Source organism: Marmota marmota, unplaced genomic scaffold (genome assembly GCF_001458135.2).
Source record: "Marmota marmota marmota unplaced genomic scaffold, marMar, whole genome shotgun sequence".
Taxonomy (NCBI): Eukaryota; Metazoa; Chordata; class Mammalia; order Rodentia; family Sciuridae; genus Marmota; species Marmota marmota.
The window spans coordinates 45,630,905-45,643,593 of NW_026000005.1; the positions used below are offsets into that span (position 1 = coordinate 45,630,905).

The 12,689-nt window shown below is 38.6% G+C and overlaps 1 protein-coding gene across 4 annotated transcripts in view; it reads left to right on the forward strand.

Annotated features, from left to right (window-relative positions):
- The window catches only part of LOC107138419 (nuclear body protein SP140-like protein), a 50,041-nt gene that overhangs the window by 21,021 nt on the left and 16,331 nt on the right, over window positions 1-12,689 (forward strand). For all 4 annotated transcript variants that reach the window (XM_048808706.1, XM_048808704.1, XM_048808705.1 and 1 more), the window contains 4 exons: window positions 3-89; window positions 506-622; window positions 1,416-1,469; window positions 11,601-11,666. In XM_048808706.1, coding sequence (XP_048664663.1) covers window positions 3-89; window positions 506-622; window positions 1,416-1,469; window positions 11,601-11,666 — 324 coding nt within the window. The remainder of the gene's footprint in view (window positions 1-2; window positions 90-505; window positions 623-1,415; window positions 1,470-11,600; window positions 11,667-12,689) is intronic.

Sequence of the window (12,689 nt, forward strand, 5' to 3'; positions counted from 1 at the left end):
AGTATCTGGTGAATTAGAAGATCGCCAAACGAATAAAGAAGGAGAGTCAGAAGAGCTTACTTCCAACCTGCTCTGCTCTGATGGACAAGGTAATTAGGACTTAAAAATCATTAAAACAGACACAGTTTTGATAAAGAGGAGAAAACATGATTTAACTTTTGATGGTTTCAAGTTTTACCTGGTGTTTAAGGCACAGAAGCTAAGAAGGGAAAATGGTACCCAGCCTTCTGCTTAAACATTCTTACCTTCCAACGATAATTATTTTCTACTCACGCTTTACTGAAAGTTTTGGGCCCTTTTCATAAACACAAGTACATATCCCTTAAAAAAATTAAAAGAAAGACAGGGAGGGGAAAAAAGTAAGACTGAAAGGAAGAGTCAGATACAGGAGAATAATGAAGGGAAATTTTTCAGAGGAAGAAATAGAGAAGTGGGGACCAAAGGGTGTGGGGGAAAAGGTGGCAAGGCAAATGAGATGTCTTCAGAAATCATAATTTTGTTCCAGACACAGAGCAACCAGCACAGGGAAATAAGAAGTGTACCTGTGTCATGTGTTTCTCAAGAGATGTGCCAGGAGGCTCAGGAACAGGGGCGGACAGCAGCCAAGCGCAGGATGCGATGGGTAAGGCTGCGGGGGCCGTGGTTCGGGAGGGCTTTGGGAGGGCTTCGTGGGTACCATGGGCCCCGGTAAAGCAGCGACTGGTGATGCAGTCCACCCCAGAATCCCTCTCTCTGTGTTTGCTTGGCCTGAGGCTTTTGGGAACTGCAGGGAGGCTAGAAATCTTTATACAGTCCCATTTAACAGGATGGGTTCTGTTGAGCATGTAAGCATGATGTAAAAATGCACTCTTTAAAAATGGCAGGTACCTTCTTTACCACAGTTAAACACAATTTTCCCAGGAACCCAAGGAAGCCACCTGAACTTCCGCTGGTAGACTACAGTGTCACTTTCCCACAGCCTTGGAAATGTGTCTGTCCACAGGCAGAGTCCTGCTGTCTAACTGGCAGGAGGAAAGGCTTCAGACCAGCTCTTCTCAATCCAGGGCATGTTTTCTACTGAGATTCTCCAACATGTCACTGATTTGCACAGGGATTGCCTAGAAAATTTTGCAAAATTTAAAATCTTATTTAATCTGTAGAAAAATCTGAAGGCCTAAGCAAGGGCAGGGGCATCTGTTTCTATTACCAAAGAAACAGTTTTTCAAAGTCCTGTTGTGGAAAAAAAGAAGACCCAGGGCCCCTCCTGAACGCTTACTTCTCAGTTCAGAAGGTTTTTGGATTCTTTTACAAGGAAGAACGAAATGATAATCCAGACATTTTTGTAAGTGTAATTTCTGCAATTAGAAATTGTCCTAAGACTTGTTTACTTTTATTTATTAATTTCTATTTCCTCATTATCTCTTGTTATTTTCTAGACACTGTGAATATTGGAAACCAAGCTGCTTTAGGAAAACCCAAGAGCAAAAGAAGTAAGAATAAATGAGACTTTACTTGCTTCTAATGTTGCAGATGAGTCTTTAATGCTTATTATTATTATTATTACCATTATTACCATGCCATGGTAGACAGAATAATGGGCTCCCAAAGATGTCTGTGACTGAATCCTTGGACTTTGTAATCTGATTTCTTCCAGATAGAGTTAAGCTAGGGACCTGGAGAGGGAGAAACTATTTTGAATCATCTGGGTGGGCTCAATCTAATTTTATCGGCCTCAGAAAGTGGAGAGGCTTTCCTGAGAGAGGGAGGTGTGATTGTGGAGGGGTGGTGGGAAGGGTGCAGTGTTGCTTAGTTTGGAGGTGGAAGAAGGGACCAAAGCATGTGATTGGCCTCAGAATCTGGAAAACTCAGGAATGTAGATTCTTCCTACAGCCACCAGAAAGAGACTTCTAACTCATATAACTATCAGATCATAATTTTGTGTTGTTTTAAGTCCCTAATTGTGTGGTAATTGTTATGGAAGCAATTGAGAGCAAATCAGCTTTTGGTACAGACAGGCACTGTATAGTGGCATTTCTGCACTAGCAGACCACAGATGTGGTGGTCCTGCAAGACTGCATCACCTAGTGAAGTTGTAGCTCTCTTAGTTGGTGTAAGTACATTCTGTGATGTTTGTGTAGTGACAAACCACCTGCAACACTTTTCTCAGAATGTGTCTCCACCGTTAAGTAATGTATGACTCTACTTGGAAGTGGGGTGCAACCATAACGCATTCCTAAAAATGTGGAAGTGAGTGGATTTAGGTAGTGAGTAGAGAATGGAAGGATTGTAAATAGCAGGATAGAAAGGCTTAGAATGTCTTGAGCAGATCATTGGTAGAAATATGGATGCTAAAGTCTCTGCTTGAGAGCACTCAGAAGGGAGTGAAGAACATGGTAGAGAAATTCTGTGTTGTCTCAGAGAATGCCTAAATCAAACCCAACAGACGTTTAGTAAAAGTATGAAGGCTGCCGATATCACAGGGGAGGCCCAGAAAGGAATAAAAACGTGTCTTTGGAGACTGGTGGGAAGGGGCTCTTTACTATATAGTGGCAGAAGGCTTAGTGAAATTCTGTCCCGCCACTCTGTGGAAAGTCAAGAGGTTTCAAAACAGAGTTAGAAGGTGCATCCTGCTATCTTTGCCAATTATAGTAAAGTTTAAGAGGAAAGGGATCAATTGAGGGAAGAACTGCTAAAAGAAAAGAAATGAAGGCTTGGTGAGCTGGAAAATTCCCATCCTGTCCAGGTTACAAAAGATGCTCAGATTAGGAGACTCACTGTCAGGAAAGTGTGCTGTGGTCAGAGGTGACCTAGATAGAATGTCTGTGAAGCTTTTTGCTAGTGCCTGGGAAGTCGTGTAAGGTTGCAGTGTTCACTCAAAAATAGGTTCTATGAAGAGAGGAAGTGTGGGACTATAGATCCATTCAGTCATCTCATCAGAAGTTAAAAACATATATGGGTATCTAGGGAAGATCTATGGGGTGCCTGTTGTCTAATGGAATGCCCATGACATATGTGGGAGATCCCTAGGATTCTGAGAATATTGTAGCAAGAGAAACAATGTGGTCCATGTTCTGTAGAATTTATAATCTGTTACTGTAGGTGGCAAAAGGGAATTTGAAGATAGGAATAAGGGCTGGAGATATGTGGCTCAGTCGTAGAGTGTTTGCCTAGCATTCACGCGACCCTGGGTTCAATCCCCAACACTGCAAAAGAAATTTTTAAAAATGAAGATAGGATTAAGTTAAGGATACTGAGGTAGGGAGAGTATTCTGGAGTATTTGAATGGTGCAATCAAATCACATGGAGTTTTAAAATCAGAGATCCTTTTCTCCTTTGGAAGGAGGGATACCTAAGGGCATAGGACCACAGGAGAACCATCAGAGAGGCACAGTGTAGCTGGCTTTGAAGATTAAGTAGGGTCTCTGAACCAAAGGTTGTAGACAGCTGTGGGAAGCTGGAAAGAACAAAGAAATGACTTCTCCACTAGTGCCTCAAGGAGGAAACAGATGCCTTGTGGGACTGCGGGACCCACAGCTGATTTCTGACCTGTAGAACTGTGAGTCAATAAGCTCATGTTGTTTGAAGACACTAAGTTTATAGTAATTCATTATGACAGCAACGGAAAACCAGTACATTCAAAAGACAAAAAAAAAAAAAAAAAATCCACCATATATAATTATATTAGATTTGAACTTTTTTCACTGTATAATTTCATTTCTATTAAATACTTAGTTAAAATTATAGAGACAAGAAGAGTGGTAGTTGCTAGGATATATTAGATTTTTAAAAATATAAATTTGTTTTTTTAAATGGTTTATATCTTTATGTTATTTTTTTTTTCTGATGTTAATACACTCACACTTTGGTGTATATTTTCCTGTATCTTTTTAATATTTGTATTTACACATTTAGAAAAATCCTGTTTATCTAATAAATCTATTCATACTGCTATGTCTCCCTCAATTTAAATCAGTATATCATACACTAGACCCAATAACCATTTAATATTTTACTTAGTTTTATTTCATTCCTATTTTAATTTGCAGTGCTTTTACTTTGGGTACATTTTTCATTTGCTATGACCATTAAGTTTCCTTCTCTACAAATACCTGGAACATAGGCCTTGTTGGTGTCTTATGTTGTTCTCTTTACCATACAGAATAACTGTAGAACTACTTGTATATTTTACCTGCATATGTTGCTATATTTTGTTTCATTAGATGTTATTCTTTTAGGTTTTTTTAATTGCATCTTTATCCTAGAGAAATTTGAAAAATTTATGTAGTCAAATCTCTCAGCTTCTGTCTTGATGGTTTTCAGGTTTTATATAAGCTTTATTGAGAATATTTTCTACCTCGAGACTTTGGAAATATTTTTATTTGCTTCTAAAGTAATTGAAATACTTAGTATGTTTCAATGTTTAATATTTGTATTTACACATTTAGAAATAATCCTGTTTATCTAATAAATCTATCCATACTGCTATGTCTCCCTCAATTTAAATCAGTATATCATACTCTAGACCCAATAACCCAGTAATGTAATGAGACTCACCTTTTTGTGTCTGATGTGAGATAGTATTTATAAAAAATAACCCCAACATTAAATATCATTTAATGTACTTTTTCTGTCATACACAGATCTGTGTCTGGAATCAACTCCGAATCACTAGTCTGTTTATTTCAGCTAACATTATATTCAAAAACAAAATGCTAAAATCTTTTCTTTTAAGATCAGAAGCATCTCACCTTATCCCTTCAACACAGCACTGGAAGTTCTAGCCAGAGGAATTAGGCAAGAAATAAATAAAAAGTGTATAAATCAGAAAGCAACAAGTAAAACTCTTTGCAGATAATATGACCTTATAAATAGAAGCTTCTAATGACTCTACCCCCAAATAATTAGAACCAATAAATGAATTCAGTAAAGTTACAGAATACAAATATCAACATAACAAAGCTCAGTAGTGTTTCTCTATATTAACAACAAACTAACCAGAAAATCCCTATATAATAACATCAAAAAGAATAAAACACTTGGGAATAAATTCATTTGAGGAGGTGAAATACTTATATACTGAAAACTACAAGACATTGGTAAAAGAAATTGAGCAATGCAGAAATTAATGGAAAGATATCTCATGTCCATGGATTGGAAGAACTAATACTGTCAAAATGTCCATATGCCCAATGTGATCTACAGATTCAATACAATTCTTATTAAAATTCCATTGGCATTTTTCATTGAAATAGAAAAAAGTGATCCTAACATGTATATGGAACCACAAAAGACCCCACATCAGCCAAGTAATCTTGAGAAAGATGAGCAAAGCTGGAGCCATCACACGCTGACACACTTTACTATGAAGCTTTAATAATCAAACCAATACAGCACTGTCACACAGATACACAGACCAATGGGACAGAATAGAGAGCCCATAAATATAACCGCACGTGTGTGGTCAAATAATCTTTGATAAGGGCACCAAGGGAATAGTTTCTTTATGTAGATCTTATATGTTTTTTAGTTTCCTTATCAGCTTTAAAATTCACCACTTTAGGGTAAAATGGAACAAATGTGTACACATTTAACAAATGGGTGGTCATATAAATACCTCGACAATCAGCGTAGATTTCCATCACCCCCAAAGGTTCTCTTGTGTCCCTCTCCCAACCCCCTGGCTCTTGGCAAGAAGTAACCTCTTTTTATACATATAGTTTTTCTTTTATGAAAATTCATATAAATGGGGTCATACAATAAATAGATTATCTATATCTGACTCATTTCACTCTTAACATAATGCTTTTGAGACTCATTCATCTTGCTGTATGTATCAGTAATTACTCTTGCTTTTATTGCCAGGAAGTGTTCCATTGTATGGATACACAGAGATAGTTTATCTGTTTATTTTTTATAATCATTGAGCTGTTTCCAGTTTCATCTATCACAACAAAGCTGCTAGGAACACATGCATACAAATATTTGGGTCAACATATTATTTCATTTTTCTTGGTTGGATACCTAGGAGTGGTACAACTGGGTCACGTGAATATAAATACAGGTTTGATATTTTAAGAATCTGCCAAAACATTTTTTTAGATTGATTGTTCCCTTTTACATCCCCACCAGAAATTCATGATAGTACTAATTGACCTACATATTGCAGATAGTCTTTTGTTAGTTTTAGGTCTTACAGTCTGTGGCTTTCCTTTTAATTTTCTTAACATTGTTTGTTAAAGAGCAAAATTTTAAAATTTTGATGAAGTATCCTTCTATAACTTTTCCCTTTTATAGTCTGTGATTTTAGGGTACTATGTAAAAAGTCTTTGCCTAACTCAAGATTTTATTTTTGTTCAAGAAGTTTTATGTTATTAGTTTTTAGATCTATGACCTGTTTGGGTTAGTTTTCCTATATGGTATGAGGTAAGGATTGAAAGATTGTTTTTTCTTGGCATATGAATTTCCATATGAACCATTTGTTGATGAACCATTGTGAATTCTTTCTGAATTAAATTTATTGCTTTGACATCCTTGTTGAAAGTCAGTTGGCCATGTGTTTGGGTCTATTTCTGGCTTTTATTATATATATTATATATGTAAAAATACCTGAAATCAGGAAGTGTAAGTCTCTGATTTTTTTTTTTTCAAAATCGTTTGGGTATTTTCAGCCCTGTGCATTTTGAAGCTTCTTCTACCTTTCAGTTTAGCCCTCTTGAGATCACATCCTTGTCGAAGGTGCCTGCTGAGCTTCAGCTATAATACATATTCTAGCCACTAGATGGAGAGGAGAGGATGGAGAGCAAAAACTATCTTCCTCAGAGATTTATTCCTTTTTTCAGAAGTGTCCCCAAGTTTTCCCTCCTTCCACAGTGATATTTTGCTATGGTCTTATGGCCAGATTTAAGCTGGTAGCCACACCATCTGCAAGAGAGGCTACGAGCTGTGGAGTCTTCTCTGGAAACATCTATCTTTCCAATACTGAAGGGGTTCTGTCAGTTAATTAGGAATGGGAAATGGATATCTGAAAGCCAATATAAAGACTTGATCATGGATTCTTTAAGATTGTTGAATGTTCCTTTGCATTCTAATGTGTGGTCAATACTTACAAATGTTCTATGCCACTTGAAAATAATACCCAACTGAGCTGTATGTTGAGCTGTGGCTTTTCTTCATATGCCTCTCCTCTTCAAGTGCCATCTTGTTTAAATCTTTTTCCATGGTAAGTTAGGTTCTATTTCTTCCACTAGATTCATATAGATATGTTAAGTTTTCCCATGAGGTTTGTGTGTTTTCCAATTCCTGCTTATTCTGTTGGTTTACTTTAAGTACTTTGAGGCTTTTCATGACATTATAACTTTTAAGTGAATTTTTTTTCTTTTACAATTAACCATGTGCCATGTTATCTTAACTGATGCTTAACATCTCTTTTGTGGAGTGCTGACAATTGTTCCACAAACTTTTGGGGTTTTTTGTGCTTCTTACTCCCTTTGTGTTAACCTCTCAAGTGCAGCTTTGTTTTGTGTACCTTATAACAACACTCAGCTCTTGTAATTGTATATGATCATCATAGACTTTTAATAAAGTTTCTTTTGTTTACACTTATTTTGATTCCTGACTCATATGGATCCATACCCTCTATACTCTTGCTGACCATTCTTTCTCTCTCTGTGTGTGTGTGTGTGTGTTTCCTGTTTTCTGACAGATGGATAAAAAAATTATATATTCCTTCCCCTCCCCTCCCCCCAGCCCCCTGCTATTTGGAAATTAGAGGTAAAATTTCTGTAATTTTTCAACCATGTGCCAATCCTAGAAGATGGCAAATATCTTACCGTGGTTTCACTAGAAATTGAACATTCTACCTCTACCACTTAACTGTTGTTATTTAATATTTTGTCTTTTATTTATGAATTTGGAAACATTCTTTTGTGGTTGATATTTACTTAGATCAAATTTTTAAAATTATTTTGTGTACTCAATAATTATTTTTTTCTTTGGCTCCACTCTTTATCTAGCTGAAGTAAATCCTTCAGGTATTTTAGCAAGTGATCTCTAAGTAGTAAGTTTTTTCCAAATCCTGTATGTGCAAATTATCTTTATTTTTATAGGTTTTTAAAATCTAAGTTGACAATTTGATGTTGACATGTATTTCTCAGTGCAGTAAAGTGATCACCACATCGCCTTCAGGACTCAGTGTGTGCCTGATGAAAGTACTTTTTATTGTAACTATTCATTCTTGGCAAGTAATTTGTTCTTTCTCTCCAAATACATTTTCCATGAACATTGAATCATGAAATTTTTAAACATCCAGAGAATCTGGGAGAATATTTCGGTGAACACGAATGTCCATTCACGTGCATTCACAGATGCTATTGTATTATTCCTGCATTATGGCTTTACCACATTTCTATCCATCCGTTTCTCTGTCCATTTGTTAACTCCTCAAAGTTGCAGAAATCAGTACACCTCCCTGCACACACTTCAACACACATATCATTACCTGGAGTTCAAATATTTTTTGCAATCCTTTTAAAACAATTTATAATAAAACATAATTATCAAGTTTACCATCTGATGCATCCTGGTAATTGTATCATTCTGTACAATCGAAATCCTCAAGATGCAGAAAATGACATCACCCTGGGGAGATTCTCTATGCCCTTTCTGCCCCATGCCTAGAGAGCAACTGCTACTCTTTATTTTTTTTTTTTTCATGATAACTTAATTTGGGTTGTTTTAAAACTTTTTATATAATTAAGGTTCACAGCATGTTCTCATTCGCATAAGCATCCCTTCATTCTGCATAAAGCTTTTGAGGTTCATCCACATTGTGAGTGTGGCAGTAGTTTCTTTTTATTGCTGAGTGGTGTGCATTGTCTAGATTCACCATTGTCTATACAGTCTACAATCTTCGGATGCCTCCAAGTCTCCAGTTTGAGCTATAATGAGAAAGCCTCCATGAATGTCCTGTAGAAGTCTGTCTGGGGCCAGGCGCTTTCCTACCTCTTGCATAAATACATAGGCGTGAAATGCTCTGCCGCAGGATAGATGTATCAGCTCTCCCCCTGGGTGTGCGTCCCAGATCCGTGAAGGTCATGCTATAGGGGAGGCCTGAGCAGGTGACGCACACCCAGGGCTGTGGCAGCTGAGGGACACAATGCATAGGAAACTCCCAGCCTTAAAAGGTGACTCAGAGCAAATTGGATTTGTTTCCCACAGTATTTAATAAATGTCATAAACCACAACTGCTTTAGGTCTCTGACAACCATCTCTAAAGTACAAGTGGCCCTGTTGGCATGAGGGGGCAGGTTAATAGCTTGGCTTTCACACAAGAAGTCCAAGGCCCAGGGCACACATGGTCCCCTGGAAAAGAAGTGTTTGCAAGTACTGAGCTCCTCCCTGTTAGGCAGAGGGGAGGTGGACAGTGCCTCTAGCATGGCCTCTGGACAGCTGTAAGCCTCCGTTTCCTGTTCTGCTCATTGATTTGGGAGGATACTGACTGAGGACAGTGTGTCCAATCCACCCTTCGTCCATGATGGCAATAGGTGGCATTCATCTCTGCATCCCCAGTGGTGAGAGAGCCGCACCAGGATGTTTTCCTATGGACAAGGGACCTAGTGGCAGTTCTGAAAGGCAGACATTATCAGTGCTCCTCTTTCCTGCCTACCTTCTAGGGGTTGAGACGTTCCTTCTCTGATGCTTGGAGTCTTGCTCTCACTTTGCTGCCGCACAAGCTGTATGTGCCATTCCAGTGGCTGTAGCTTCATCTTTTTTTTCTAATCATCTCCTTTTCTCACCAAGACCTTCCATCCACAAGGGTCTGATACAAGCAGGGCAAAAGCATTTTTAGACAATGTAACTGGAATTAAACCAGACTCCCCTGGGCACTCTGAAAGCTGTATACACTAAGTTATGGAGGAAAGAATGAGCAATGGTCAGAACAGAGGCCTAAATTTTCAAGAGAGGCTCGTATATCACCTATAAGGACTCCATCCCTCACTTTTGTCCTGGTCATTATCCAGGAAGGCAGTGGTCCCTCTCTGCACTGCTACCTTTCGAGAGCAAACTGCCCTGCAAGGTATGTGGACAGGAGGAGAGGAGGGACGCAGAGTCAGGCAGTGAGCACACTGTTGCATACCTGTTTGGTAAAGGGCACGTCCCTATCAGGCTGCAGATGGTCCTCATCGCCAGGCATGACACTGGTGAGTTTCCATGGTTGCAAGGGCGTGGCCCAAGTCAGCTGACCTGCAACCTGAGGGGTGGGTGTTGAGGTACTGCCAACAGCCCTAAGAGGGGCTCAAAGGTCTGATCTATGTACCAGGAGCAATCAAAGCACCTTGGTTTCCCCCTAGAGGGACAATTCAGCAGGAGTCGCAAAGCTAGTAGGCAGCAGGAGCCTCCATGTGAGAAACAGCATCAGCTGCCAACAGCAGAGACCAGGCACTACTTGGCACTTCCCTGAGAGACCCACCCACCAGGCCTTTCGGCAACCAGAGACTGTTTCCACAGTTCATGGCCCCAGAGAAGTGTGCCCTTAATCTGCCACTCCTATGGTTTCCCATGTGGTAGACCAAATACGTAAGCCATTGAAGCAAAACCCAATTGTCTAAGTTCTGCCAACCAGGAGGAGTGACCACGTCCACTCTTGGCTCTGCATAGCTGTCTCTGAGGCTGAACAGCCATAGCAGCCCAGCCTCGCCAAGCATGAGTGAACCAGGCCCAGGCCTCAGGGGAATCTCAATGAGCCAAGGCCCCCACCAACCCAGAGGCTTGCTTCAGGCTTGAAGCAGAGGTGCCACTAGGCAAAGTCCCTGTGTTCTTGACAATACCGTTTCCAGTTGAAGAGCAAGGTGTTTTTGAACCAACCTTCCTTGTCAGTTCTGGAGCCTGAGTTGACCCACGCAAAATGGGCTTCTCAGGTGGGGCAGTCAAGGCCTCTCTCCTCCAGTCATGCTTTCACTTCTAGCAAATGAAACTCTAGAAGGTGGCTGTCACTATAGTTGCCAATAATTCTATACAGTCTCCATTCGCTCAGTGCCTGTGGTCTTATGCATTCATTCCTGTGCATTCAAATCATTCAAAGGAAAGCCACAACAGCAAAACAAAGAACCCACTGTGGTTCCTTAAAGTGCTCCAGGCTCTTTGGGAGCTCGATTAAATATGTGAGAGGATTTGCATTGCAACTGCAAGAGTATAGAGATTATTTAACAAAGACTCTCCACATCCCAGTTGAGAACTTACCCCAACTTCCAGGACAGTCTACTACCCATCACATTGTCAGACTCAAGAAATGTGCCTTTTCCTTGCACATTTGAATTTACATGAAAAACGCTTAAAAAGGAAACACTAATAAATAACAGTGACAGTTGTCATCTAGTTAGAAGGCAAGAGTTTATTTCCTCCTCTTTGAATTTTCAAAGAAATGTGGTCTCTGACAGTCTCCCAAGCTTGGGAGCCAATGCAAAGGCAGGATTAAAATTTTACTCTCTAATCAACTTCCACTTTGCTATATTGGGTGTTGAGAGTTTTTCTCCATTGCAAACAGTTCTTGAATACTACTGACCTATAAGGCTTGGAGACTTCGATTTATAGCCCTGAATGATTCACTTCATTATTTTTTGAAGGAAAAAAGAAAGGACATAACTGGTCAAGAATAAGAAGGAAAAGGCCACAAAACATACTTCAAAAAGGTAAGCAGGCAAAGTGAAGTAGGGGCATCCTACGAGTTTATTAAGGCACTGCTCATTGTATGCTTGGAGGCGGGCAACCTCCCGAGGGCCATAGTGGTTTCATAGCTACTGTATTGGGTAGGCTAAGATGCTGTAACAAAGAGGTCCCCAAATACAATGGCTTTTACAAAATGGTTTATTTCTCATACATGTTACTGACTCATCCAGCAGTAAATGATCCACAGTTAATATAGGGAGGTGTTGCCATTCTCAGTATGTGGCTTTATTTCCTAGTTTGAGAAATTCTTATTACTTGGAAAGATGTCCCAAAGAAGCGTAAATGAACAAAGCAGGTTGTCTATGTATGCATATGCATGTGGGCATGTATGGGCATTATAAAAAATACATGTATGTAAACATATATATTTATGAAAGTATGTATTTAAATGTCTATAAATTCAGATCTGTACATATATATTTATCTGTATATAGGGACATAGATGTGGACATATAGAAAAATCAGTGGTAGTTCAACCATAAAACTATATGCATTGGTTACACTTGGTCAATGGAATAAAGGTATTTATATTTTTATTTCTAGTTTTAAAATGTATGTGTATATATTAAAATATTTAACATGTTCAGCTTTTGTAATGCAAAAACGTTATTTAAAAAGTAGTGGCTCAGCAATAGAGTGCTCGCCTAGCATGAGTGAGGCCCTGGGTTTGATCCTCAGTACCGCATAAAAATAAATAAACAAAATAAAGGTATTGTGTCCAACTACAACTAAAAAATAAATATTTTTAAAATTTTTAAAAAGTAATACATGCAAAGAGAATATTTTTGAACAAGTTAGTTGTGACTATCTCTACATAGTAATGTTTCATACAATTTTATTTTCTAAATTTCTTTAATGTATATATTATTTATAATCAGTTCCCTAAAATCTTATTATTTTGAAGGTTTTTTGTTTGTTGGATTGTTTTTTGTTACATCGGATTGAATGCAGGGGTGCTTCTTTACTACTGAGCCCTTTTTACTTTT